Here is a 24,872-nt window from a genome sequence, read left to right on the forward strand (position 1 = left end):
TAGCCAGATACCGTCGCGTTTTCCTGCCACATACCGCTATTTCGGTTTCCCAGCCGAAAGAAAGAGACGCATAGCTCATGAATATCAGATAAAAGCTAATCTTATCACGCTATCTGCTTATCGTCGTCTCCGCATATTTCCGGAATTGGTGTCTTATCAGTCGATGCCTGAGTTTTATCGGCGGAAAACGCAGAGAAAGAAAATGAATGGGGATTGGATAGAAATATGTATACAGAACAACAGCTCGTCTCCGCCTACTCCGACATTTCTAATCTCGGTTAAACGCATCACCCTCTTCAGCCAATCAGCGAGAAGCTCTTATCTGTGAAATTCTTCACAACCCTTGCAAGACAAATTAGTTCATATTTATGAAGCACAGCCAAAAATTACATAAACGTACTTATTTTATAGGATAGCATTACATAAATGTAGTTGTTCTAGGGTACAAGATCGGTATATCACACCAGACCATCGTCTGGCGAGTGTTCTGTGCGATAGTGGGATTCTTCTTGTGTTATATGCATGACTGTTCACTCTTTTTGCAGCAATTTTTCACATTAAATAGCAATATTACAATTTCAAATATAACAGCCAGCCAAGTCAGAGCTTTAGTTTCTTCTGGCCACTTTCGATGGTCCAGCGCTTGTACCGGCTTCAGGATTTTCAGCAGGACGACGTTTATTATTACGGAACGTCTTGAGCTGTGTCTCATTAGTATGATGGCAGCAAGGTTTGTTCCTTACCTGAGTGTAATGTCCAAGCACACAGAATGGTTCGTCTTCGTTAGTATGATAATCACAGCCTTCTGCGGAGCATATTGGTTTAGTTACATCTCTGTCGAGGAAAAACTGAGTATTCTGTTGATATTTAGTGGTGCAACTTTGAGGAGACTTTACTGACTTCTCTACTATGGTATATGTTGCAGTGAGGACCTCTGCCTGTCGCTTTCAAGGGGCAAACTGGAATCTCGCAATAGTTTGTGCCAGGCTTAGCTCTTTCCTCCGCAACCCAGTCTTTATGCGATGCTGTACAGAATATTGTGTCACCAGAGCTGGCCTTTGTGCATCTTTTCATGGCACATGGGGGGGGTGTTATTTGCTCTACTTTGTCGAAAATGTCTCTCCTGTGTGGTGTAGAAAACCAACTAAACAAATCGAGAAGTTTCACCCACCAAGTGATGATGCGAGAGTACACAGTAGACCCACCCTCTCTTTGCCCTGTGAGAACAATTGGGTACTGCACATTTCTCTAGGGTAACGTCTTGATCGCGTTTCCACTGGTAATTACGATGCTTGTGCCTGCTAGCGCAATAAGGTACATCACTTTCAGCGCGCTCTTTACACCCTTCCATTTCACATTTAGCAGAGTTGATGTAAGACACGTAAGCTTTCGCTTGTGTGAAGTGACTCTCGATACAGAAGGGAGCTATTTGAATGTTCTTCATGTCACATTCAGCGTGAATGCATACCGAATTATCTGTGTTTTGCTCGTAGAAGCCTTGCTCGTTCTGTTCAGACGTGTTAGTTGAATAGAACAACATTACTCTTCTAACCTTATTTCCATGCAATTTGCAGAACAGCTCTGTGTCTGAAACTCTATTGTCGCAATTAGGTTCATGACAGTTGCCCAGGGTGTTCTCATTGTTGATCAGGCACTGCTCTCGCTTCATCGCGTGTTAACCCTATCATCTAGTGTTTATACTTACCAAATTGTTGTGTGCTTGCACACAATAAGGACTGTCATTGCTAGCCTGCTCCTCGCAAGACTGTACGCAGCATTGTGACACTCTGTCAGTTTCCATGAATCTCTTATAGCGTGAACGCTGGTGGATCGTTTGGCGTCAGCAATTATCGAAAGGATGTACTCACATTTGCCATATGCTTCAAGAAGCAGAAAGGTGTATTCGCATATTGCTTATGGTTGCAGTTCTTGATCATACACTTTTGAAGCGAAGGATTCTCATCACAGATATACTGCGTAGCCTAAGATTATTTCAGCTACGTTTAACCTGACTCTCCGGATATAGTTACGAATCGGTTGTGTACGACATAGCAGTATGGGGTATTCTTCCAGCACTTGTGCTGACAGTCTGGAATCTTGCACTTCGATAGAGTCGCTACTTTATTTATGATGTTTTGACGTGGCTGTTTAAGTTAGTGCTGGCACTGCAGCCTCATCAACCCACAATATGCCTGTGATGATAGCAATAGTCATTCCCATACGCGCTCCTGTGTTGACAAGACTCCTTTAGACATACGTCGGTCATAGCTTCCACATCACGTCTGTGTTGCAATTGCTGCAAAATAATTAAGATAAGAGCTAAGAACACCAGGTACTTGCATGGTCGCGGTGGATTGCACAGAATTGCGAATTTAGAGAATGTCTGTTTGTGCATCCCTTGTGTTCGCAATTTTTCAACGTGGTATCTCTGTTGAACTTTTCAGCGCGCGACTAGTAAGCTATTAGCTGCAAATTCCAAGCTTATAAGATATAAATTTACTTTGATAGTGTGTTCATAACAATGATCGCCTCTGTATATTGCCTTACCACAGCTTTCACATTTTTAATACGCTTGCACGTCTGCTTCATGTTAGATTGAATTGCATGTCAAATACCCACGCACCTTAGCACATTTTCCAGTATTACATATGCACAATTCGCCGTGAGTGATATTCTCGGATCTAGCTGTGAGGATGTCGCGACATGACGAGCAATCGCAGTCATCTTCAACAATACCGGTCGTCCTTGAAAGACATTCAAATGCTGATTTACCCACAACCTTTTTGATTTGGATTGATTGAGAGATTTTTTCATCGTTTATATCAGAATTAATCACCGTGATATCATCATCGGAATTATCGTCCAAGTCGACAATCATATCGTCATCAAAAATAACGATCGCTTCTCCTTCAGTATCCATTTCTAGCGATCCTATCTCACCACCAGCCGCCTTTCTTGTGCGTTGGTCGCAAATAGATTTGATCACCGTCATGAACTTGGAAGACCAATCCAATGCTATTTCGGTGACTTTGCTTGCAGGGGTTATCCTTCTAGGGAACAATAAAGGTTTTTCGTGGATAGAAAGCACAGAAAGGTCGCTGAGGAGCCTTTCGACACCACTGTTATTATCCATCAGCTCCTTGTAAGCAGCTGGCATTTCACATAAATGATATGGGCTGGTGGAAAGACTGACCGCAGTCGAGCCATTATTTTGCAGAATTGCATAGGATGCTTCTAACGAATCGACATCTCTTGACAGTCGGTCATCACCTGCGAACAAGTGCAACGTGTGCCATGGTCTACTTGCTAGATATTGGGGCATACTACCCCCTTCTCCCGAAACGCCATTCAGGTCATCAAATACGTTTATTATCTTATGATGATGCTCTTCAGGTATAATGGCTTTGACCCATTCGCTCATGATCTCGTTACTTGGCCAATGATCTTTCTTGAATGTGTGGCGACAGTCTACTTCAATATGTTTGAATTGGAGACCATCGCTTGTTCCTTGATCAATGATGTCTTTCATGAGCGACCTATTCCAACTAATCAAAGACTTTGACATCTTGTCGTCAGCTTGAGTTTTGGCCATGCTTTTCATCATTTGATATCTAGCGCAGTAATACCTCGTCTCTAACGCGTGGACTCGTCCCAGCTTGATCAGGGTATCAGCGAACGTTATCAAGGGGAAGCCAGACAAGCGCTTTGAACTATCGAGCCATATCTGATGGACTTCATACTTGTTTAATGGCGTGACTAAAAGCGTTTTGTTTGCAAAAGCTGATGAAAAAAAGGTCTCATCTTCGATCAACCTTGTTGCACGTAGTTCGTTGACATAATAGATAACCTCACTTCTGGTGTTACGTGTGAATGTCACGCGTTGACTAGATGGATGAAGGTGCGATGACAACGTCTCCATCAAAACAGCTGCCTTCCTCAGAGATATCTCTTGAATACCAGAAGCAGCCAGGTTTCTTACAGCTATACGTACTTGCGCCCAGTGCAACTCCACGGAGCCCTCATAACTAGAGATTCTGGTCCTTATCTCTGGAAGTTTACCCTCCAGAACATCGAGGGTAGGAGATCTTACTCTGTAATGGATTGGAAACTCCTCTGTTATGATGTTTTGGAAGCGTATGTTTTCTATCTCCGTGTTATTCGCGGTATATGCTATAAACACTACTCACGTTCATCTATGATTTTGCTTAGAACGGACATACCTAAAGCTGTAAGTATATGTGGTTTATTTAGCAGTGCATTTATGTATTTACTCAGCTATTTCAGTATATTTGTGGTGATTGCGCCTGAAAAAGTTGAATCATGATATAATTTTCACGATGACGACAATGCAGTCTTCAATAGTTACGACGATGGCAACAACTCCAGACTATTGCATTGAACCTGGCTGCAGAAATTTGAAAGCAGATGGTACACCTTACTGCTCCCAAAACCATCGCCAATTCGTAGGCGGGCCCCTAAGCACAATCATCACTAACGTTCCCACAGAAATTACAGTATGAATTTGACCACAACGATAAACATGGTACATGCATGGAACCAGGCTGCAACCATAAAGTGGCACTTGGAAACAGATTCTGTACGTTGGATCATATATACCTTGTAAGTAAAATTTGTACATTGCAATCACTAAAACGACTTAGAATGTAAACATGAACGACCTGATGTTTGAGGACCATGTCAATCAATCGACTTCACCTATTTTGCCTGCTAGAAGAGGAGCTTTGATAATGATGATTGACCTCGACGCCGATCCTAAATCCAAAGAATGCGCAATGCCCAACTGCACAGAAGTAAAGGCTAATCGTACTCCATTCTGTAAGCGTAACAAGAAACATAAGGCTCTTGTAAGTGAACACTAGAAGGAGATGTCTTAACATTCCACATAGATGTATGATTGGCTTGCACCGGCTGAATTTACCAAATGTTTCACTGAAGGCTGTATACATATTGCACATTTGGATACCCCTTTCTGTGCTGTTGTACATAAGACAGAAGTGGGTCGACAATGTCGTAAATAGAGTGCATTTACTCATAACAATTCGTAGAGCAAGCAATACAGCATTGACAAGAAGGGTCGCAATAAAGAGTGTGCTTATGATGGTTGTGAGCATTTGGCATGTAGCAAATACGGTTACTGCTACTTTCACGACACTTACGTACGCAGACCATATTTAAGCAAAAAATAAACTAATAAGCGTGTAGAATCAATCGCTGGATGACTAAGCAAAGAAGGAGAGGTGGCATCCTGATCACCCGGGTAAGAAAGCTATCCTCTTAATCTTGCAGAATCATTGATCATCGCTATTGAACACTCATTGCTATAGTCAGCTGTAATCTTGGAGTAATGAGTAAACTCTTGGAATTTTATAATGTATATGTATATCATCTCTCGTCTTTACATCGCTCATCTAGCAATCCTGTGGTATCATCCATTACGGTCATATTGCTGAATTCCAGCAACGCTACACCTTGGCAGCCAGTTGTTAAGTTTAATGGGTATTATCCCGAGTACCTTCAAACCAGAATGGTAAAGCTGCGGATAGCCTATAGAAGACTTGGCAGTGGTGAGTCCATCATCGGGAAAGCTGTAGATCGGAGGGGTATGCGTCTCTTGCACTTCTGTATTGTGTTAATGTCTAACTTTTATCCTGTATCAGTACCTGTGTCATAATTAGCCAAGATGCTATGAAGTCATATCTTCTACCTTTCACATCTTCTACCTTTCACATCTTCTACCTTCACATCGTCTACTTTCACATCTTCTACCGCTCAGATTGCTACTGCTAATAATAACCTGTATTAATGCACACTTGATAAATCATACAAAGAAAAATTTCATGACTGGAAAGAGTTCGAGCGCACAAGTCGAATATAGTAAGAGAGTGTCGTAAGCGTAAGTCTATAGAGGTAGTCAGGCATGACTACACCAGACCGTCGTACAGCGAGAGAGCTTGAACGATGGTAGGATCCTTCTTTGAGCCCTCGACGAACTCATCAAAGTCAAGTGAGCTGTTCTTATCTTTGTCCATAGCAGCAAATATCTTGCTTACGCGCTTCTCCGGTGTGTTTTCGTCTTCTGGTAGTTTTACAATCGTGCCAGACATCAAATAAATTGACCTCACAATAGTGAGCATTTCCTGCGACGGGTGAGTAATAGAGATGCGTTATAGAAGACACCCACATCGTAAGTGATCGTGCCGTCGTCGTCTATATCGTATAGCTGGAATGCCCATTTAAGCTTCTCGTCGAGTTTGCCCCTGCTAGTGACGGAGAGTGCAGACAAGACTTTGCCACGCGTTAGGTTAATCGTCAATACTAAGGGTGCACTCACATTCCTTGAAATTGATACGCCCGTTGCGGTCCGTATCAAATACTTTGAAAACATGCTTGGAAAAGCTAGAAGGATCTCCGAATGGGAAGAACTGCTTGTATATTTCTGCAAAACTACGCTCGTCGAGCTCACCACTTGGGCAATCCTTGTGAAATCCCCTATACCTACGCCAAGTAAGCTGTGCTCTATTTCTATTAGGGAAGTAAATGACAAACCATTGCTTAATCTCTCTCCTGTCGAAGTATGTCTCCTTAATGAGACTCTCTAAATCCTGCGGTGGCAGCTTCGATGATTTGTTACCCATCCCTTTTCTATTGTGGAAGTTCAAAGTAGAAAGTCTAAAGTGCATCGTGACAAGGTAAAAGGAAGAAACTTTGGATTATTCTATGCATTTAATTAAACGTTTGTCTAGTCTAGGCTAATTGACGTAAGGTTCGCATTCGAGCTCGTTCATTTAGATAGCGACTCGGCACACAAAAATGATAAACATAGATATAAAACATATAAAACTACCGAAACACTCATCCCCTCGTGTAAATCACTTGCACAATCAAATCAAATACATCCGCGATAAGCACGTTGATTATCACATCATTGTAAGACTCAGTTAGGAGAGAGTTATATGAGTGTGGGTGTATATACAAAAGATGCTAGATGCAAAATCGTTATCGTTCTACTTTATTCGTTATCCAGTTGCTGTCGGCAGATCAGCAGATAGGCAATGAGGAGACTAGTATGCCAACTCGTGCTTGTGTACCCTCCCGGCTGCTTTGCACACCGGGCATTTAGAGTCGACGCGGCCGTCGTCGTGCGTATGCTCGAGGTTGTAGTATCGGCAGCCGCTGTTCGCGAGGTGATAGCAGTGGGAGTGCAGGAAGTGGGCACAGGCGGGCTTTTCTGAACCGCCGATGGAGAGCATGTTGGCGGTTGTGAGGGCGTCGGACTCGTCTGTCGGACCGAGCTTGCAGTCTTTCATGTCGCACCTGAAGCCGCTTTCCCTTTCGCGCTTGACTAGGATATCCTCGAGCGAACGGCTGGCCTTTGGTATCTCGAACTTCTTCGGCGGCGGCGCCGGACGGGGCATTTCCTCCTCTGCGCTTCTCGTGTCTGGATGTGTGTTGGCGGTGGCGTTGTTGGCATTCTCGTCTGCGCGCACGCCACGCAGAGCGCGCTCCGAGCGCTCGCCGCGCGGGTCAGTCGCCGACCGCGTGCGTGCATACGGGTGGTGTCTATTCTGCCTCGCCGAAAACGCGCTCTCAGCTCTCCCGCCGTTGTTCGACTGCTCGGCCTCTTGCTGCTGGGTTCTGCCCGCGCGCTCTCTGTTGCCGCGAACGAGACGCTCGATGATGCTGACGAAGGGGTTGCCGTCGCCCTCGCTCCTGTTCTCCTCCGGAGGGGGCGTGGACATCGTCATCGACTCGGGATCGAGGTCGAATCTGCACATTGGACAGAGTGTGTGCAGCGCAAACCACGGCCTGAGGCAGTTGGAGTGGAAGACGTGCGAGCACGGCAGAGCGACGATCTCTTCCTCGCGCCGGGCTTCCTCTTCTGGGGGCACGGCCGAGGTGCTAGCTTCGCCTTCTTCGGTTTCTGGCTTCTGGAGCTCCGCTCTCGCGTTGAGGCTGTCAAGACAGACACCGCAGGTGGTCTCTATGCCGACCCTGCTCATGCGTCTGGTGACGCCCTTGTGTAGTTTTGGGAGAGCACTCAGGATCCGCTCGGCGCGGGCTGGGTCGGGCTTCTTCTCGTGATGCAGCCCACCGGCTATTGGGAAGTTGATAGTGATAGTGAATGGCGGCGGAAAGGCCCCCTGTTCGCCATAGGGATTTCTGCTTCTGAGCTCTTCTATCCTCTCTAGGAGGCTGCTGCGCTCGCCCATTTCACCGTTACCGTTGGCTGGATTGTTTGTGGGTGTTGGCGGATGTGCGTGGGCATGTCCCTCACTGTGGTGGTGCTGGTGCATAGGGTAGAACTCTGGGAGGAGCGGACCACGCTCTATCTGTATATGGCCACCCATCCCAGCGAAATCGCCGGTGTTGTTGTCGCCATTCCCAGCGCCGTTGCGTGCCCGTAATGCAGCCATGAACGACGATAAGAGGATCTGGAAGGGGAGGACTGGACGGGCGGGACGTTCTAGAGAGCGGCTGTGAGAGAGTGTCAAGAAGTGGATATGGAACCTACCAGGGCCTTCAGGTGGCTGCTCAGCGCCGCTATCCCGATCCGTGCCAGCGTTTGCTGATTGGTTGCCATCTACGAAATCGTCGAGCTGGACGATGAACGTCCTGTTGAATCCCGCGAAGTGCTCGTTCTGCTCGTTCTGCTCATTCTGCTCGTTCTGCGGCGTCTGCGCCCTCTCGTCGTTCGCTTCTCGACGCTCTCTGTCGGCCATTTGTGGTCGTTTGATCTAAAGATATAAATTATGGAAATGTAAGTTCAAAAGGAATAATTTATTCATTACAAATAGCGTGCAAAGATCACAGCTCTATTTCTTTATTGCTTTCGGCATTTTCCTGTTGCTGCTATTCAGGTCCTCGAGGTCCTGGGACGTGAAGTAGTGCGGGGCAACTTCGATCAGCCAGTTCGACTGTATCGGCATTATCTGCCGCATGTACTCCTTCGAGGTCAGCACCAGCTCGTAGAAGAGGATGTGTCGAGGCGGTGGCTGCATATTGAATGCTGAACTCGTGGGGTGGATATGCACCGTCTGGTTAGCTGTCACACCGTCAGCGCTGTTATGAAAGCGTTTCAGCACCTACTTTTCAAGGTCCTGTAGGAGCCGCCGCCTTTGTCTAGTCGAGCGGTGTTGTAGAAGTAGCCACTCAAGATCGCCTTCTGCACGGGTATTATCTCGCCAGCCTTGAGGGTGCTCTCGACAAAGAGCTCGACCCGTTCGCACAACCCAGCCAGCTGGTCTCTGATGTCCCGCACGCGGCAGAGCACCTTATACTGGACGTAGTTCTCGTAACACCATTGCTGGCTGAAACCAGTATCTGCCCACTGCTCCCAGACGTTGAGTAGCGTAAAGTGGTCTCCGCCGGGCTTGATGAAGTTCTGCCTTGCTTTATCGGCATGCATCTTCTTGTCCTTTGGACGGAAGAAGAGAGAAGCAGACTCGGAGAGCATACCGATAATACTGAGCACCTACGGGCCGTTAGTGATAATAAGTGCTGTCTATCAACGCACCTCTTCGGTACATCCATAGCCTTCGCTCGCTAAGATGGCCTTACTAAGCATAGGGTCGACCGGGAACTCAGCCATCCTCCTGCCCATCTTCGTGAGCTCGCCCTTGCTATTAAGAGCTCCAAGTGCGTAGAGCATTTCGAGTGCCTTGATGATAGTCTCACCCGGTGGCGGATCCATGAAATCAAAACCGATGAGGTCATTAATACCCAAACTCTTGAGCATAAGCACAACCATGCCTAGGTTAGTACGCTGTATTTCGGGCACTGTGCTCTCATCTAACTCATTGTTATGTGCCCATTTGGTATACAATCTGAAGCACTTTCCAGGTCCCACTCTACCGGCTCTACCAGCTCTCTGCTTTGCTGCAGCTCGCGAGCAGGGCGTTACTATCAGACTGCTCATACCTGTACGTGGATTAAAGGCATTCTGCTTGACGAAACCAGGATCGATTACGAAGACGACACCATCAATCGTGATCGAGGTTTCAGCGATGTTTGTTGCTAAAACTACCTTCCTTGCTCCCTCAGGTGTGGGCTCAAATATCTTGGCTTGCATTTCCGACGGCAGGTTGGCATAGATGGGACAGACGAGCAGCTCCGCTATCCGGTCACCCAATACTCTGGCCGTTTCTTGGATGTTTTCGGCAGCAGCTTCTATCTCATCCTGTCCTGTCAAGAAGACGAGGATGTCGCCGCGTGGTTGTGTAGTATGGATCTGGAAAACTGTAGTAACGGCTGCATGTAGGTAGTTGGCTTCTGGTTGAGGGGTGTAGTGAATATCAATTGGGTAGCGACGACCAGGAACTGGAAGATGTCAGCCAGTTCCTACAATGAAGAACCACTTACCATAAAATACCGGCGCATCATCGAAGTATTCACTAAACTTCTCGGCGTCCATAGTCGCAGACGAAATGAGTAATCTCAGATCGGGTCTGAATCTGGCGATGTCCTTCACCAAACCGAACAAGATGTCAGTCGAAAGCGTACGTTCGTGGGCCTCGTCGATGATAAGGGCAGAATAACTCGCCAGGTCCGGCTCCGTGAGGAACTCTCTGAGAAGCATACCATCGGTGAGATACTTGACAACCGTCTTGTCCGAAGTCATATCCTCGAATCTAATAGAATACCCAACTTCATAGCCCACTTTCGTGCCCATTTCCTCAGCGACTCTCGCAGCGACCGACATAGCAGCCACACGTCTCGGTTGAGTACAGCCAATCTTCATTCCATTTTTGGTATATCCCGCTTCATGGAGGTATTGTGTCAACTGTGTTGTCTTTCCAGATCCTGTTTCAGCGCAGACAATGAGAACGGGATGCTCTTCGACAGCTTTGAGGATGTCGTCGCGGTAGTCGTAAATTGGGAGCGACTTCCTCACCTGATCTATACTCTGTGCCCTCCTCTCAGCATCCTTAATCTGTGCTTCCATCTGTGCTTGCTCAGTTGTCTGGCGCTTGGTACCCGAAAGTTGGGTATCGACGACAAACTGGATAGTCTGTGACTCGTCAAAGACATAGTCATAATCGTCTACGGCTTCCTCCCTATCGAGTGCGCCGGTCTTGAGCTGGGCCTTATCGGTTTGTTCTTTCTCCCACTGGTCGACGTCGGTGACGAACTCGGAAGGATCTTGACCCTTCTTGCCCTCTTCGTAGCGAGCGTAGAGGACGTTGTTTTTCTTCTTCGAGTCTATCTTCCCTTGTTCGGTGATATAATCCTCTGGAAGCATATACCCATCAACCTTGTCGTCGATTTTGAGTCGCTCCTCGGCCAACGCGAGGGCGGCTTTCTTACGATTGAGTTCGTCAATCTCCTTTTTGGACATCCTTACACCGGCGAACATTGCCTCCTCATCCGCGATACTCTTCTTGAGCAACTCGAGCTGTTGCATTTCACGCTTTGTGAGATATTCCTGGCGAGAACGCATACGCAAATCTGGCACAGCATTTTTGCGTGCCTCCTTATCGTCTGCGAGCTTCCTCCTCATTGCTGTTTCCGAATCGTTTGTACGGTCCTCGACCAACTTCTTTGTGCGGTCTTTGTCTTTGGCTCTCATACGCTCGGCGAATTCGTCACGCTCTCTTGCATCCTCTTCGGCCAGTCTCCTCTCTTTCTCCTCCTCGTCTTCAATTTCTTCATCGTTAGTACGGGCGCCAGGAGGTGCGCTATCTGGGGACATTTCACGCGCTCTCTTCCTCGACTTCTCCTCCTCATCGCTCTTCCAGGCATCGTCATCGTCTCTCTTCCTATAGGAACGCTTCTCCTTGGTCTTCCTGTCCTTCTTCTTCATAGGGAGAGTGGGGAGAGTCGACGTGCTCGCTTCATTGTCATCGAGCAGTAGACCGTATTTTTGTGACTTGATATCGATAGTATCCTTCTCCTTCTTCTTTCTGGCCTCCCTGTTATCAGCCTTCGAGAAATCATGCTTGGTCTTAGATCTACGGGGTACAGCGTTGTAGAGATCGCTCGCGAAGGAGGAGACGTCTCCATTCTGAGGGAAACCGAGCGCTGTGAGCTTCGTGAAGAGCGAGTCTGACGACTTGGCTGACGTCGCAAGATCTTTTGCGTAATCTATCATTTTTGAATCGGCGACACCGAGATGCTGTAGAAGATTAGATAACAACGCTATTGTTAGCTCTATACACACCCTTATAAAGGCATCACTGATAAATTGATCTCCCATATCAAGAGTTGGCAGTCAACAACCAAGAGGCTAGCATATAGCATATACAATTATTCATTAAACCAATTGTCCATATTACAAAGCGCTACATAAATTATTATTCACTAGTGTGTCTCTTGTATTTAGTGTGAGCCGTCAGAGGCGTTGACGAGCTCTGGCTGTCTAGCCACAGAATTCTCTTGTATGCCAGTCAGGCCCTGGTTCGAAGACTCTGTCGTGTTGGGATCAGAGTTGTTCAGTTTATTGCTGTTTGAACCACTATCGAACTCTGGAGAGCGTAGTGCTTGTCTGAATGCATCAGCCATCGCAGCTGCCTCATTTGAAGTAATCGGTCCGTCTCCGTTGTCGTTCTCCGCTGAGGACCTCTCGCTCGATGCTGAACGAGCACCTAGAGCTGCTGCACCCACTGCTGCACCCGCTGCACCTCCAGCAGCGCCTCCACCTGCTGCCAATAAACCGTCATTTGGTTGATTCTCCTTCATCAACGGCTCAGACTGCGTCGGTGTGTTCGCTCCACCAGCAGCTCCACCCGCTTCTGCCGCTGCGGCCGCTCCGTGAGTGCGCCTCAAATGTCTCGCAAGCAAATACATCGCGCCGGCAATACCCAATAAAGCGAGAACACCGAGGACTACTATTACAGCTATACCCCAGGCGGGGAATCTATCGTCGTCGCCATTATCTTGCAATACACCAGTCGGTGTGGACCTTACTGATGAAGTCACCCTATCGCCATTCGAGTCTGTCGTCGTTATCGCGCTCATAGTTGCTGCCGTAGATAAGACCGACCGTGTGGATTGGGAGGAACGGGTCATTGAAGAATATAACTCGCTATTTGATTGTGAAATTGATGATAAACTTGCCATTGAAGCCGAGGATACGCTAGATACTGAAGACACTACAGACTGGGTCGCGCTTGCGCTCGCCAGAGAGGCCGTACTAAGACTAGATATGCTACTCTGACTTGATGCAGATGACATACTAGAACTGGAACTTGAAGCGACAAGATTTTGAAGTGGTGCTGTCTGCACAGCAGTGAAAGTAGCTTGATGTTCCTCACCGCCACTGAGTGACTGTCCGGCGGGCACAAGGACGGCATAGTACGTCCAATCACGCGTCGTGTCTGCCCACTGAGAAGAGTTCTCTGGATCGTAGGGACCCCAACCATCGTCGATAGGAGACCACCAGTCGTCGCCAGGGTTGATGGGCTGTGAGCCACGCTGGTTAGGAACGTCCTTCCAGCTTTGTACGACTTGTTCTGTATCCGCTGAGAAAAGATAAATGTCAAGATCACCAGATTCCGTACTATGATGTGTGAGAAATGAAGGATAATAAAACAAAAACCCACAATTGTGGTAAATTAGGATTCCATATTAGTTTTGAATAGTCGCCTGATCTTATAGAGGTGTCTGCATCTGGATAGCAGGTAACAACGGAATTTGAAACATTATCACACTCAGGATAGCCTTCGTTATCTGGAGCAGTACCCGCACCGTAACGCTTCCCTAAGCGTCCAAAATATCCGTCCCCATATGCTGGCTTATTTACGCGTCTGTAGTCATTTCTGGATGTTCTCTTCCTAACCTTGTTGCGCTCAGAGGGGAGCGTTACAGGTATTTTGTTACTGTAACTCTCAGGGTATGGAGTTGGTGTGGCCATAAAATATTTGGGTATTGAGCTATCAACAACTCGATGACAGTTCCTCGTAGACCGGTATGAAGCGAAGTAAAAAATCAAACAAGCTGACGCGAGAAGAAATATTATTCAGACAAACAATATATCCGTATGCATATATATTATTACAACTATATTCTCTACTCTATACTGCCTACTCGGAAGCAATACGAGTTCAGGGTCGTGAAGTAGGTGAAGAGTGATGTCGCAGAGACACAAACATATAGTTCACCTCGTATCTACACCACATCTTCTTTCACCCTCCTCGCTCATCTTTCACGGAGGTACCAAGAGTAATAAAAGATGGACCCTGATATTGAGATACACCCCGATATCGAGATACACAGACAAATCCAAGACATCGCAGGCACGGCCATATAGCGACACTCTTTCCATCTCCGGTACCGATAGATAAGAACTATTTGTTCCAAGATATAAATGCCAGGTTCGTGAAAATCTTCATAAAGTCCTCCCAATTCTAAGGCTGTGTTCCTAGTAACAATTAGCGTTATGCAGGCATAAAATAAGGCAAAGTAACGCGAATTAATAAATTAATAAAACTGTTTGCGTATATACCTTCCTAACTAAGTAATCGCTACGTGCCTCTGTTTGGAATTTGAATTTAGCTGAGCACATCTTCAAACAAGACGACCAAGTCAAATAAAATATATTAAGAGATCTATAGAGATCTTGGTTTATCTGCAATCTAGGACCTCTTATAGATATACCATCCCCAGAGACTTCCCTTAAAATGGCCTACAACGGTCAACAGCACAACAACTCAATTGACGAACTAGACGATCCATTCAACGAGCAAGAATGGGAATATAGTGCGTATTCCATATATCTCCTCCCCTCTCCTAACTCATAACTCATCTCAGATCGCAAACCAGAACAGCCGTTTGGCGCTTCATCCGAATCACTTATGAACAAACCTTATCAGTCTGGAACCAGCACACCTAGCTACCTAGGCGGTCAGCAATCCAGCTTCCGTGAACAGAGACCACGCGAACCCTACCCTAGCTGGACCGTTGAGAATCAAATTCCGATGTCGAAAGAGGAAATTGAAGACATTTTCATCGATTTAACAAATAAGTTCGGTTTTCAGAGGGATTCATGTAGGAATCAATATGATCATCTCATGATCCAGTTGGATTCAAGATCCTCTAGAATGAGTCCCGAGCAGGCCTTAACAACCCTCCACGCTGATTATATCGGTGGTGAACACGCAAACTATCGTAGATGGTACTTTGCTGCCCAGGTCGGTACTTTTCATATATTTATTTCGTTTTTAACTTTCTCAGCTCGACCTCGACGATGCAATAGGCAAATCAAACGGCGGTGGTTTCTCCTTCACGAAGGGAAAGAAAGCAAAACTGATGTCTGCCGGTCAAAAATCTTTGGAGTCTGCAAAGAATCGCTGGCGTCAGGCAATGCACAACATGTCGCCATACGATAGACTACGTCAAATCGCATTATACCTCCTTTGTTGGGGTGAAGCTGGAAACGTGCGTTTCATGCCCGAATGCGTCTGTTTCATCTTCAAGTGCGCTGACGATTACTACCGTTCACCTGAATGTCAAAGTCGTGTTGACCCGGTTCCTGAGGGTCTCTACCTCCGTGCCGTCATCAAACCACTCTACAGATACTACCGTGATCAAGGTTATGAAATTGTAGATGGTAAATTCGTAAAGCGTGAGCAGGATCATGAAGATATCATTGGTTACGACGATATCAACCAACTCTTCTGGTACCCAGAGGGTATCAACAGGATCGTCTTAACCGACAAAACTCGTCTTGTGGACGTTCCACCTGCTCAACGTTTCTTAAAATTCGACAAGATTGATTGGTACTCCGTATTTTTCAAGACATTCAAAGAGAGTAGATCTTTCTTCCATTTACTTGTCAACTTCAATCGTATTTGGATAGCGCACATTGCTGTTTACTGGTATTACACCGCATGGAACGCTCCAAATGTTTACCGACGTTATGGTGATCCTGCGCCAACACAACCCATGCAATGGTCTGCTACCGCACTCGGTGGTGCAGTTGCAACCGTTATTATGCTTGGTGCTACCCTTGCTGAACTCATTTTCATTCCTACAACCTGGCACAACGCATCAAACCTCACCCGCAAACTAATTTTCCTCATAATTTGTTTAGCTGGTTGCGTCGGTCCTACTATCTACGTAGCCGGTTTCGATAGAGATAGTAGAACAGCATTGATTTTATCCATCTGTCAATTCGCATTCTCGGTTTTAGTTACTGTCTTCCTCGGTATTGTCCCATCTGGTCGTATCCTCGGTGATAGAGTTTCTGGTAAAAATAGAAAGTATGCTGCTAGTCAGACATTCACTGCTTCTTATCCATCTCTCACTCCAAGTGGTCGCGCCGCATCTCTTGCACTTTGGATCTTGGTCTTCGGATGTAAATTCACTGAATCTTACTTCTTCTTGACCCTTTCATTCAAGGATCCACTCGCCGTCATGGTTGGTATGAAGATTCAGAACTGTAATGATAAGCTCTTCAGCAATGCTTTGTGTACAAATCACGCAGCATTCACCTTGGCTATCATGTTTGTTATGGACTTATGTCTTTTCTTCTTGGATACTGTAGGTTTTCATTTTCCCTTTTAATCACAGCTAACACCCCCATAGTACCTTTGGTACGTCATTTGGTCATCTGTCTTTTCGATTGCTCGTTCATTCGCACTCGGATTATCTATTTGGACACCATGGAAAGACATCTTCCAACGTCTTCCAAAGCGTATCTACGCCAAGTTGCTCGCTACCGCTGACATGGAGGTTAAGTACAAACCAAAGGTCTTGGTTTCTCAAGTCTGGAACGCCATCATTATTTCTATGTACCGTGAACACTTACTCTCCATTGATCACGTTCAGAAACTCCTCTACCACCAAGTTCCTTCTGAGCATGATGGTAAACGTACACTCAGGGCTCCAGCATTCTTCATTAGTCAAGAAGATCGTGGATTGAAAGCCGAGTTCTTCCCAGCTGGTTCAGAAGCAGAACGTCGTATTTCCTTCTTTGCACAATCCCTCACGACATCAATTCCAGAACCTCTTCCAGTCGATGCCATGCCTACATTCACCGTCTTGGTTCCTCACTACTCAGAAAAGATCTTGTTATCTTTGAGAGAAATTATTCGTGAAGAAGACACAAACACTAGGGTTACATTGCTCGAATATCTCAAGCAATTACATCCTGTCGAATGGGATAACTTTGTCAAGGACACCAAGATTTTGGCAGAGGAGTCAGCAGCTTACGGCGGTCCAGGAAGTTACCCATTCGGTGGTTCACCATCACAAGATGAAAAGGACACACCAAAGAAGGCGGACGACTTACCATTCTACTGTATCGGTTTCAAGAGTGCAGCACCAGAATACACACTCCGTACTCGTATCTGGGCTTCTCTCAGAGCACAAACTCTCTACCGTACTATCTCTGGTTTCATGAACTACTCAAAGGCTATCAAACTTCTTTACCGTGTCGAAAACCCAGAAGTCGTTCAGTTATTCGGTGGTAACACTGACAGATTGGAGCGTGAATTGGAATACATGGCTAGACGTAAATTCAAGTTCATCATCTCTATGCAAAGATACTCCAAATTTAACAAGGAAGAACAAGAGAATGCAGAATTCATTTTGCGTGCATACCCGGATCTTCAGATTGCATACATCGATGAAGAACCTCCAAGGAAGGAGGGTGCTGAACCACGTATGTTCTCAGCCTTGATTGATGGTCACTCAGAGATAATGCCAAATGGAAAACGTCGTCCTAAATTCCGTGTTGAATTGCCAGGTAACCCTATCCTTGGTGATGGTAAATCCGACAATCAAAATCATGCTCTTATTTTCTACCGTGGTGAATATTTACAACTCATTGATGCTAACCAAGTAGGTGTAGTCATATTTCGCTTTGCACATAATTTTAACACCCTTATTAGGATAACTACCTTGAAGAATGTCTTAAGATCCGTAACATTCTCGGTGAATTCGAAGAATACGCTGTATCAAGTCAATCACCATATGCTCAATGGGGTCACGCTGAATTTAAGAAATCTCCAGTCGCTATCATTGGTGCTCGTGAATACATTTTCTCTGAAAACATCGGTATTCTTGGTGATATTGCTGCAGGTAAAGAACAAACATTCGGTACAATGGCTGCTAGAGCGCTTTCTCAAATTGGTGGTAAACTTCACTATGGTCACCCAGATTTCTTAAACGCTGTATTCATGACTACTCGTGGTGGTGTTGCCAAGGCACAAAAAGGTTTACACTTGAATGAAGATATTTTCGGTGGTATGACTGCATTCTCAAGAGGTGGTCGTATCAAACATACTGAGTACTACCAATGTGGTAAAGGACGTGATCTTGGTTTCGGTACTATTCTTAACTTCCAAACCAAGATTGGTACTGGTATGGGTGAACAAATGATTTCAAGAGAATACTATTACCTCGGTACACAACTTCCAATGGACAGATTCCTTACCTTCTACTACGGTCACGGTGGTTTCCACGTCAACAACATTTTGGTTATCTTCTCGGTTCAAATCATTACAACTACTATGGTCTACCTTGGTACACTTAACGAGATGCTTGATATCTGTAGATACTCATCTTCTGGTGACTACCTCGGTGGTCAACCTGGTTGTTACAATTTGTCACCACTCTACGACTGGATTGAGAGAACAATCATTTCAATTTTCTTGGTTTTCATGATCGCATTCTTGCCGCTCTTCCTTCAAGAATTGACTGAAAGAGGTAGTTTCAAGGCCATCATCAGGTTGTCGAAGCACTTCTTGTCATTGTCGCCACTGTTTGAGGTCTTCTCCACTCAAATCTACCGTCACTCAATTATCACTTCTTTGACATTCGGTGGTGCAAGATATATCGCTACCGGTCGTGGTTTCGCTACATCTAGAATCAGTTTCCCAATCTTGTTCTCTAGATTCGCAGGTCCATCTATTTATATGGGTATGAGAACGCTCATGATGTTGCTCTTCGTTACCTTAACCAACTGGATTCCACACATTATCTACTTCTGGATTTCATCTGCTGCCTTAACGTGAGTTATTATCTTACAAGTGATATTTGTTAACTAATTTCGTAGAATCGCACCATTCTTATTCAACCCACATCAATTCTCAAGGAGCGATTTCATCATTGATTACAGAGAATTCTTGAGATGGATGAGCAGAGGTAACTCACGCTCCCATGCCAACTCATGGATTGGATACTGCAGATTGTCAAGAACTAGAATTACAGGTTACAAGAAGAAGCGTCTTGGACATCCATCTGAAAAATTATCTGGTGATGTTGCAAGAGCTGGCTGGAGAACTGTCATTTTCTCAGAGATTCTCTGGCCAATTTCAATGGCAATCATTCTCTCAGTTGCTTACATGTTCATGGAATCGTTCCCAGTTGATGGTTATCAACAAGGTAGTGCATTCATAAGAGTATTGATCTTTGCATTCGGTCCAATCGTATGGAATGCCGCAGTTCTTATTGTTGGATTCTTGACATCTTTATTCTTGGGTCCAATGTTAACACACTTTATGCCTAGATTCCCAGCATTCATCGCAGCAACAGTTCACTGTTTGGCTGTCATTGGATTATTAGGTTTCTTCGAATTTATTTGGTATTTGGAGAGATGGAGAGTCGCTAACATTGTTATTGGTATGTTGGCAGCTATCTCAATCCAAAGAGCATTCTTCAAGATAATCATTTCAGGATTCTTGACTAGAGAGTTCAAGAACGATGAATCTAACAGAGCTTGGTGGAGTGGTAAATGGTGGTCTACTGGATTAGGCTGGCATGCAGTCTCTCAACCCCTCAGAGAGTTCTTAGTTAAGGTTGTTGAATGTTCATTATTCGCTGCAGATCTTATCTTATGTCATATCATTCTCATTGGTTTGAGTTTACCACTCTTAATTCCATTTGTTGACAAGATTCACTCAACTGGTTTATTCTGGCTTAGACCTTCAAAGCAAATCAGACCACCAATATTCTCATTCAAAGTTAGAGCTCAAAGACGTTCAATCGTTCTCAGATACTCACTCATTTACTTGACCGTAATTTGTGGATTCGCAGCATTAATCATCGTACCATTGGTGATCAAAAATCAAGTAGATGTCACTTGTGATATCTGTCAAAATATCTAGTTATCTTCTTTTCTTATTGGTCTTTGAACAATTATATTAGTAACAAGTTTAACAACTAATAAATAGTACCCATCAATCTCAATATTTACGGCTAGTCAAAATTATTATCCTTTGCATTTTCCTGACACATCCCTCATCGGACAATTTATTTGACAACTTTAAAAAGCACTAGCTAATTGAGTAATTATTTAATTCAGAATACTTATTTTTTTCTCTTCTAATACTTTTTGTCAATCAAATTTCTAAGCAAAAATATATGAAAGTTTTCTATGCTACAATCGTTACAACGTCTTCATTAGCTATTCTATGACTGAACGAAACTTTTTGAGGTTGTGGACTAAATTTACTTGATTTGCCCCAAACGATTGCATACTTGAATGATTCCGCTAATGATCTGTGAATTGAATGACAAACATGTTCGATTGTTGCGCCTTTACGAAGACAAACTGGCTCATCTAAATCTGGGTGTGTCTTGAGTTTATTTGGTTAGTAAAGAGTGTGTTAAACAAGTATAAACGTACTCCTCGTCTCTTTGTGTATACCTTAAGTAAATCTAATTGTTCCCACATTCTTTCAATCAGGTAGTCAAGGTTGAGATCCATCTCACATGAGATCGGTACTGTGTGGTCTTGGTGTGCTAACCTATTTACTTCTTCCAAAGATACACCATCTATTTTGTTGTACGCATATAAGCAGTTCATGTACTTTCTCTGCATTGGTGTTAAGTTGAATTTGCAGGAGGTTAACATTAACACGAACATTACCCAAAACAACATCTATGAAGTCATCTGCTGTTATCTATAACAATTAGCCGTCAGATACGATCATGTGTTGTAAAGAAACACGCACATCCTCTCTAATCATTACGTCTGCATTGTGGATCTTATATTCTTGAAGAATAGACCTATGTCTGTTTAGAGGGGGTATATTTTTAGGTGATTACACTCACCTCAACGTTCTCTGGTCTGTCTTTGTCAATTCGACAGGGCAGTTGATGGTAACACCACCTGTCTTCTTCCTCTTGATTTGAACATCCGGCTTCTTTTTGTTGAGACGAATACCAACAGCTTCCAACTGGTGGTTGTTAGAGTGTTTCCAGAAATACCGAACACCTACCTCATACTCCAATAAGGTTCTTTGCTCTAATGATTTAGTAGCGTCAAGCACCATCAATACCAAATCGGCGGTCTTTGCTACAGAAACGACCTGTCTACCCCTACCTCTACCAGCTGAGGCACCTTCAACAATACCCGGCAAATCGAGAAGCTGGATGCGGGTACCTTCGTACTCCAAGACACCTGGGATGGCCTGAAGATTGTCAGCACGAACATTTTAAGGATGAGTTAGACGATACAGTGAGCTTAAGAGGATATCAATAATAGTAAAATAAGCTACGTTATTCACTCACAGTTGTGAACTCATAAGCTGCAGTGGCAGATTCTGTCTTTGTTGTCTTGGAGAGAAGTGTTGATTTACCGACAGAAGGGAAACCTTATATAAGTCAACCTTCGTGGACAAAGAATAGAAGATATAACCCCACCAATCATGACTATACGGGCGTCACCGCTCTATTTCTGGTCTGAGTGGATATTCATATGATAAGAGAGAAACGAACCTTCATGACATCGAAACCTTCACCCGGTTTTGAAGACTTAGTAGTTGGTTCCAATAGTTGTTGTCTATATTTCGCCAATTTGGCTTTAAGTTGACCTTCGTGGGTGTAAATGTGGGTCCTAGAGTGGTAAGATAGCCATACCCAAGTGATACTCAGTCGCCTTATTCTTCTGAGTTCTGGCTGTGCATTAGAAGTGCTGTCTGACTGCATGAGATCCCCACCTCTTCATTTCATCTGTTCGGTTGTGAGTAGATTAACCAACTAGTTATTGACTATATACCTTCAATTTCTTGTATCTGTAGTGGATAATAAGTAAATAGATAGATATATTATATTATATTCACTTACTTTCTCAAGTACACCCATTTTTCAGTAATAAACCCTGATAGTCAGCTTACAAGTTGCTGTCTTCTCGACTACGACGATCTAAAATGTCAGAAATACGAGAATCTTTACAGACAATACAGCAATCTGTTGAGAGCGTTAAAGGCGTTATAGAAGCTTTAAATAATACGTTAGTAGCCTCTATAGTGATGTAAAAATCTAACACCTAATAGCGATATTCCTTCAAATGGTTTACCTATTTTAACTGCAAAATGCCACACTTTGACTCAATATATACACGATCTCATCCATTTGTCTACACTCAGATTAAGAAAATCATCAATACAAGCTAGGGGTGCATCAGAAGTACAATCTGGCGATATAGTAGACGATCTGATTAAATTGAGAGTTATACACGAAAAGTCTAGGAATTTATCTACAAAGATGCGCTATAGGATAGACAAACTCGTTAGCGCAGCTAGTGGTGCTCAAGAAGAACAAGATAGCGTTGATCCATTAGCATTTAAGCCAAATCCATCAGCCCTACTCAACAAGAATGCCAAAGACGACAACGGCAACGAAAACGATGAAGAAGAAAATGATGGCGTATATAGACCACCAAAACTAGCAGCAGTCCCATACACAGATCCAGAAAAAACTAAGAAAGACAAGAAGAAGGTAATCCCAGCGGCGATCCTACCTGAATTGGTTGGTGGAAACGAAGTTACAATGCAGTCATCATCTGGTTTGGCAGACGTACCTTCGAAATTATCAAGTAGACGTGCCCGTGAATTGCAACATATGCAAGATTATGAAGAGGAGAATTTCACACGTTTGGTACAAAACCGCAAAGACGCTAACAGGAGGTTACGCGACGAAGCTGATATCGCACTTGGTGGTAGTGGTGTCATGCGTGGTAGACGTGTTGGTGGATTGGATGGTGAATTTGACGATGTTCTGCGCGCTGTTGATAGCAGGCCGTCCAAATCTAAAAACGGCAGAGCAGGTATCTACGACGAACTTGATAAACTCTCTAAGAAGAGCAGCGCACTCGATAAGGCTTCAGCTAAGCGTGCTAGAGGTGAGACAGCCAATACAATTGAGAGTGCGTCAAACAAACGAGGCAGATTCGACAGACAAGTTGGAGACGCAGCTCGTAAGAGCAGGAAGAAGAACAAGTAATTTGTATAGAACTATATATTTTTATTTATTTGATCATTTATGATATAATTGCGCACTGTTACTCCTCAACAATGACAGACGAGAAGAAAACGACGCGCTCAAAGGAGGTGCTATCATTTCTAGACCAGCTCGATACAGATTTGAAGACGCCCGGTGCGGCTATCTCCGTCAGCCAAGATAGCAGCCACGAGAAAGAACACCACCCAGAGTCAGAAAAGTACGAAGAGCCACAATCAGCCCAGACGGAGGAAGCTGAGAAGACTATTCAGTATTTACAGAACCTGGCTCTTAAAAAGAACGCTTCTAGTCCACGCCTCGACGACAAGACTCCGACGGGTTCACCAACCCTCGATAAGGGGAAGCAACGTGAGACTGCATCAGAGGAGCACATCGCTGAGAAGCCTACTGGCTGGGGAAGTTGGTTCTCAGCCGCCCAAACACAAGCACAGGCTGCACTCGCACAGGCCAAGCATGTCGCTGAGCAGACAACAGCCAAGCAGAATGCTATGAATGCACTTCATGCAGCCAACGCACCAGAATGGAAGAATAAAATCGGTGGCTTGGTCAAAGGCGCTGGTTTGGATAAGATAGCCCACGATTTGGCAGAGCAAGGTAAACACGCACTCAGTGACATCTACAATGCTGTTGTGCCACCAATTTCCGATGCTGAATTACTCGAAGTCTGGGTTTCTCATGATATGGTCGGCTATGATGGAATTACTGACGTAGTTTACTCTGGTTTATCAAAGGTAGGTTTAAAGTAACATATGGTCAACCACTCACTGGAGGTTATAGCACCTTGATCTTATACAAGGTGGCGAACTTATCGTCAATTCACAAAAGACCGACAAAGAAGAGAAGAATCGTAATCTAAACCTCCTCGATAACATATCTGCAGCTCTGCAACTCACAGAGGAGCGTTTGAATGCTCTCATTGAAGCTGAAGAGGAAGTCTTCAATGAGAAGAAGAAAGCCGAACAAGGAACTTCCTCAGAAATAGCAGATGAAAAGGACAATGAAGAACAAAGTGTCAAACGCACACACATCAAACTTCGTGTTCAACCATACATTGAGAGAAGCGCACGTCCACAATTACAAATCACATCAGTCGAAGGCGGAGAAAAGGAAGACGTTCGTTTGAGATTCCTCATCACACTTGTTGACAAAGCCCATGGACTGCAATGCTCATCTTACTCACAGTCACTCCCTCTCAGTTGGCTTGAGGAAGAAGAGAAGAGGGTTGATGAGGACAAGATGAACTACCTTATGTGGATAGAAAACACCCTTATTGGTGTCCTTAAAGGTTCTATTGAGAACATCTCCATCGATTACCTCCGTAAACGTAAGATTGACGTAACCAAATTATCGTCAAACAATATCGATTGGACAGCCGCCCAAGCACAAATACCAATCTCAGACTATTAAAGAATACTAAATGACATTTCATACATTGATACAAATTAAGTGAGAGAGAACTTTCGTTGGGTGCAATTTTTAAGGAATTTTTATGAAAAAAAACTTGTGGGGTACTGTAACTGTCATTATGTTATTTTATTTTGTATCCAAATTATTAAGTTAAGATCAGGTTTGCTTTTTGTATAATTAATGATGATTGATTGATTTGATCATATGCAAATTTCTTCTGTTGATACACGAATACACGCATGTTGTTGTTTGCTTGTACA

At 44.5% G+C, this 24,872-nt stretch overlaps 13 protein-coding genes across 13 annotated transcripts; 5 read left to right on the forward strand and 8 right to left on the reverse strand.

Moving 5' to 3' along the window:
- Positions 1-544: 544 nt before the first annotated feature.
- Positions 545-5,272, reverse strand: WALSEDRAFT_60055 (hypothetical protein). The gene is made up of 15 exons (XM_006957590.1): positions 5,224-5,272; positions 5,067-5,177; positions 4,662-5,015; positions 4,507-4,620; positions 4,285-4,463; positions 2,624-4,228; positions 2,501-2,580; positions 2,341-2,451; positions 2,186-2,296; positions 2,031-2,144; positions 1,869-1,982; positions 1,553-1,822; positions 901-1,507; positions 744-857; positions 545-701 (listed from the first exon to the last, which is right to left on the reverse strand). Exons 6-8 carry the CDS (start codon positions 3,917-3,919, stop codon positions 2,415-2,417), a joined length of 1,413 nt encoding a protein of 470 aa, XP_006957652.1. The 5' UTR covers positions 3,920-4,228; positions 4,285-4,463; positions 4,507-4,620; positions 4,662-5,015; positions 5,067-5,177; positions 5,224-5,272; the 3' UTR covers positions 545-701; positions 744-857; positions 901-1,507; positions 1,553-1,822; positions 1,869-1,982; positions 2,031-2,144; positions 2,186-2,296; positions 2,341-2,414.
- On the reverse strand, positions 550-1,370 carry WALSEDRAFT_32079 (hypothetical protein). The gene is made up of 3 exons (XM_006957591.1): positions 901-1,370; positions 744-857; positions 550-701 (listed from the first exon to the last, which is right to left on the reverse strand). The coding sequence occupies exons 1-3, from the start codon at positions 1,072-1,074 to the stop codon at positions 609-611; spliced, it is 381 nt and encodes a 126-aa protein (XP_006957653.1). The 5' UTR covers positions 1,075-1,370; the 3' UTR covers positions 550-608.
- On the reverse strand, positions 560-3,000 carry WALSEDRAFT_60053 (hypothetical protein). Its single transcript, XM_006957592.1, has 10 exons — positions 2,787-3,000; positions 2,624-2,761; positions 2,501-2,580; positions 2,186-2,451; positions 2,031-2,144; positions 1,869-1,982; positions 1,706-1,822; positions 1,553-1,663; positions 901-1,507; positions 560-857 (listed from the first exon to the last, which is right to left on the reverse strand). Exons 4-9 carry the CDS (start codon positions 2,393-2,395, stop codon positions 1,145-1,147), a joined length of 1,029 nt encoding a protein of 342 aa, XP_006957654.1. The 5' UTR covers positions 2,396-2,451; positions 2,501-2,580; positions 2,624-2,761; positions 2,787-3,000; the 3' UTR covers positions 560-857; positions 901-1,144.
- Positions 1,502-5,272, forward strand: WALSEDRAFT_57028 (hypothetical protein). Its single transcript, XM_006957593.1, has 9 exons — positions 1,502-2,451; positions 2,501-2,580; positions 2,624-4,228; positions 4,276-4,463; positions 4,507-4,620; positions 4,662-4,865; positions 4,908-5,015; positions 5,067-5,177; positions 5,224-5,272. Exons 4-9 carry the CDS (start codon positions 4,338-4,340, stop codon positions 5,242-5,244), a joined length of 684 nt encoding a protein of 227 aa, XP_006957655.1. The 5' UTR covers positions 1,502-2,451; positions 2,501-2,580; positions 2,624-4,228; positions 4,276-4,337; the 3' UTR covers positions 5,245-5,272.
- An 18-nt stretch (positions 5,273-5,290) lies between these two features.
- On the forward strand, positions 5,291-5,877 carry WALSEDRAFT_32087 (hypothetical protein). The gene is made up of 2 exons (XM_006957594.1): positions 5,291-5,681; positions 5,726-5,877. The coding sequence occupies exons 1-2, from the start codon at positions 5,366-5,368 to the stop codon at positions 5,806-5,808; spliced, it is 399 nt and encodes a 132-aa protein (XP_006957656.1). The 5' UTR covers positions 5,291-5,365; the 3' UTR covers positions 5,809-5,877.
- A 65-nt stretch (positions 5,878-5,942) lies between these two features.
- Positions 5,943-6,656, reverse strand: WALSEDRAFT_17226 (EF-hand; the record flags this gene model as incomplete). Its single annotated transcript, XM_006957419.1, has 4 exons — positions 5,943-6,158; positions 6,203-6,306; positions 6,353-6,516; positions 6,568-6,656. The coding sequence occupies 4 exons, from the start codon at positions 6,654-6,656 to the stop codon at positions 5,943-5,945; spliced, it is 573 nt and encodes a 190-aa protein (XP_006957481.1).
- On the forward strand, positions 6,566-20,340 carry WALSEDRAFT_60061 (glucan synthase). The gene is made up of 7 exons (XM_006957595.1): positions 6,566-14,330; positions 14,382-14,715; positions 14,767-15,146; positions 15,190-16,497; positions 16,543-17,799; positions 17,850-18,970; positions 19,016-20,340. Exons 2-7 carry the CDS (start codon positions 14,637-14,639, stop codon positions 20,064-20,066), a joined length of 5,196 nt encoding a protein of 1,731 aa, XP_006957657.1. The 5' UTR covers positions 6,566-14,330; positions 14,382-14,636; the 3' UTR covers positions 20,067-20,340.
- WALSEDRAFT_32110 (putative pre-mRNA splicing factor) lies at positions 6,963-14,624 on the reverse strand. Its single transcript, XM_006957596.1, has 6 exons — positions 14,382-14,624; positions 10,381-14,330; positions 9,536-10,338; positions 9,109-9,493; positions 8,534-9,064; positions 6,963-8,485 (listed from the first exon to the last, which is right to left on the reverse strand). The coding sequence occupies exons 2-5, from the start codon at positions 12,107-12,109 to the stop codon at positions 8,835-8,837; spliced, it is 3,147 nt and encodes a 1,048-aa protein (XP_006957658.1). The 5' UTR covers positions 12,110-14,330; positions 14,382-14,624; the 3' UTR covers positions 6,963-8,485; positions 8,534-8,834.
- Positions 7,083-8,741, reverse strand: WALSEDRAFT_28159 (hypothetical protein; the record flags this gene model as incomplete). The annotated part of the gene is made up of 1 exon (XM_006957597.1): positions 7,083-8,741. The coding sequence occupies one exon, from the start codon at positions 8,739-8,741 to the stop codon at positions 7,083-7,085; it is 1,659 nt and encodes a 552-aa protein (XP_006957659.1).
- WALSEDRAFT_63611 (hypothetical protein) lies at positions 12,337-13,870 on the reverse strand (the record flags this gene model as incomplete). The annotated part of the gene is made up of 2 exons (XM_006957598.1): positions 12,337-13,516; positions 13,560-13,870. 2 exons carry the CDS (start codon positions 13,868-13,870, stop codon positions 12,337-12,339), a joined length of 1,491 nt encoding a protein of 496 aa, XP_006957660.1.
- Positions 20,318-22,079, reverse strand: WALSEDRAFT_60062 (developmentally regulated GTP-binding protein). The gene is made up of 14 exons (XM_006957599.1): positions 22,030-22,079; positions 21,962-21,977; positions 21,903-21,915; positions 21,823-21,857; positions 21,682-21,776; positions 21,607-21,634; positions 21,475-21,557; positions 21,421-21,426; positions 21,183-21,374; positions 21,016-21,140; positions 20,916-20,970; positions 20,826-20,864; positions 20,588-20,776; positions 20,318-20,537 (listed from the first exon to the last, which is right to left on the reverse strand). Exons 1-14 carry the CDS (start codon positions 22,045-22,047, stop codon positions 20,334-20,336), a joined length of 1,098 nt encoding a protein of 365 aa, XP_006957661.1. The 5' UTR covers positions 22,048-22,079; the 3' UTR covers positions 20,318-20,333.
- Positions 22,080-22,100: 21 nt separating this feature from the next.
- WALSEDRAFT_68376 (hypothetical protein) lies at positions 22,101-23,187 on the forward strand (the record flags this gene model as incomplete). Its single annotated transcript, XM_006957600.1, has 2 exons — positions 22,101-22,195; positions 22,239-23,187. The coding sequence occupies exons 1-2, from the start codon at positions 22,113-22,115 to the stop codon at positions 23,185-23,187; spliced, it is 1,032 nt and encodes a 343-aa protein (XP_006957662.1). The 5' UTR covers positions 22,101-22,112.
- Positions 23,188-23,693: 506 nt separating this feature from the next.
- WALSEDRAFT_16990 (hypothetical protein) lies at positions 23,694-24,612 on the forward strand (the record flags this gene model as incomplete). Its single annotated transcript, XM_006957407.1, has 2 exons — positions 23,694-23,936; positions 23,983-24,612. The coding sequence occupies 2 exons, from the start codon at positions 23,694-23,696 to the stop codon at positions 24,610-24,612; spliced, it is 873 nt and encodes a 290-aa protein (XP_006957469.1).
- Between the last annotated feature and the right edge of the window lie 260 nt (positions 24,613-24,872).

The sequence above is a fragment of the Wallemia mellicola genome, assembly GCF_000263375.1.
Source record: "Wallemia mellicola CBS 633.66 unplaced genomic scaffold WALSEscaffold_6, whole genome shotgun sequence".
In the NCBI taxonomy this organism is placed as follows: domain Eukaryota; kingdom Fungi; phylum Basidiomycota; class Wallemiomycetes; order Wallemiales; family Wallemiaceae; genus Wallemia; species Wallemia mellicola.

What these genes read in the sequence shown, in the direction of transcription:
- WALSEDRAFT_32087 (XM_006957594.1), top strand. Translation starts at nt 5,366, where the DNA reads ATGAGTAAACTCTTGGAATTTTATAATGTATATGTATATCATCTCTCG. An exon ending in CTTTTATCCTGTATCAGTAC is followed by an intron (nt 5,682 to 5,725) that starts CTGTGTCATAAT and finishes CATATCTTCTAC; the next exon opens with CTTTCACATCTTCTACCTTT.
- WALSEDRAFT_32110 (XM_006957596.1), bottom strand. Translation starts at nt 12,109, where the DNA reads ATGATAGATTACGCAAAAGATCTTGCGACGTCAGCCAAGTCGTCAGAC. An exon ending in TGATGCGCCGGTATTTTATG is followed by an intron (nt 10,339 to 10,380) that starts GTAAGTGGTTCT and finishes GACATCTTCCAG; the next exon opens with TTCCTGGTCGTCGCTACCCA. An exon ending in GCTATGGATGTACCGAAGAG is followed by an intron (nt 9,494 to 9,535) that starts GTGCGTTGATAG and finishes AACGGCCCGTAG; the next exon opens with GTGCTCAGTATTATCGGTAT.
- WALSEDRAFT_60062 (XM_006957599.1), bottom strand. An exon ending in GAACCTTATTGGAGTATGAG is followed by an intron (nt 21,141 to 21,182) that starts GTAGGTGTTCGG and finishes AACAACCACCAG; the next exon opens with TTGGAAGCTGTTGGTATTCG. An exon ending in TATACACAAAGAGACGAGGA is followed by an intron (nt 20,538 to 20,587) that starts GTACGTTTATAC and finishes AATAAACTCAAG; the next exon opens with ACACACCCAGATTTAGATGA.
- WALSEDRAFT_60053 (XM_006957592.1), bottom strand. Translation starts at nt 2,395, where the DNA reads ATGCACAAACAGACATTCTCTAAATTCGCAATTCTGTGCAATCCACCG. An exon ending in GCTATCATCACAGGCATATT is followed by an intron (nt 2,145 to 2,185) that starts GTGGGTTGATGA and finishes TAACTTAAACAG; the next exon opens with CCACGTCAAAACATCATAAA. An exon ending in TCTTGAAGCATATGGCAAAT is followed by an intron (nt 1,823 to 1,868) that starts GTGAGTACATCC and finishes ACGATCCACCAG; the next exon opens with CGTTCACGCTATAAGAGATT.
- WALSEDRAFT_32079 (XM_006957591.1), bottom strand. Translation starts at nt 1,074, where the DNA reads ATGAAAAGATGCACAAAGGCCAGCTCTGGTGACACAATATTCTGTACA. An exon ending in ACATATACCATAGTAGAGAA is followed by an intron (nt 858 to 900) that starts GTCAGTAAAGTC and finishes AAATATCAACAG; the next exon opens with AATACTCAGTTTTTCCTCGA. An exon ending in TGCTTGGACATTACACTCAG is followed by an intron (nt 702 to 743) that starts GTAAGGAACAAA and finishes AATGAGACACAG; the next exon opens with CTCAAGACGTTCCGTAATAA.
- WALSEDRAFT_60061 (XM_006957595.1), top strand. Translation starts at nt 14,637, where the DNA reads ATGGCCTACAACGGTCAACAGCACAACAACTCAATTGACGAACTAGAC. An exon ending in CGAGCAAGAATGGGAATATA is followed by an intron (nt 14,716 to 14,766) that starts GTGCGTATTCCA and finishes AACTCATCTCAG; the next exon opens with ATCGCAAACCAGAACAGCCG. An exon ending in GTCTTTTCTTCTTGGATACT is followed by an intron (nt 16,498 to 16,542) that starts GTAGGTTTTCAT and finishes ACACCCCCATAG; the next exon opens with TACCTTTGGTACGTCATTTG.
- WALSEDRAFT_60055 (XM_006957590.1), bottom strand. Translation starts at nt 3,919, where the DNA reads ATGGAGACGTTGTCATCGCACCTTCATCCATCTAGTCAACGCGTGACA. An exon ending in ATACTGGAAAATGTGCTAAG is followed by an intron (nt 2,581 to 2,623) that starts GTGCGTGGGTAT and finishes AACATGAAGCAG; the next exon opens with ACGTGCAAGCGTATTAAAAA. An exon ending in GTTATGAACACACTATCAAA is followed by an intron (nt 2,452 to 2,500) that starts GTAAATTTATAT and finishes ATAGCTTACTAG; the next exon opens with TCGCGCGCTGAAAAGTTCAA.
- WALSEDRAFT_57028 (XM_006957593.1), top strand. Translation starts at nt 4,338, where the DNA reads ATGACGACAATGCAGTCTTCAATAGTTACGACGATGGCAACAACTCCA. An exon ending in CCCAAAACCATCGCCAATTC is followed by an intron (nt 4,464 to 4,506) that starts GTAGGCGGGCCC and finishes ACGTTCCCACAG; the next exon opens with AAATTACAGTATGAATTTGA. An exon ending in CTGTTGTACATAAGACAGAA is followed by an intron (nt 5,016 to 5,066) that starts GTGGGTCGACAA and finishes AACAATTCGTAG; the next exon opens with AGCAAGCAATACAGCATTGA.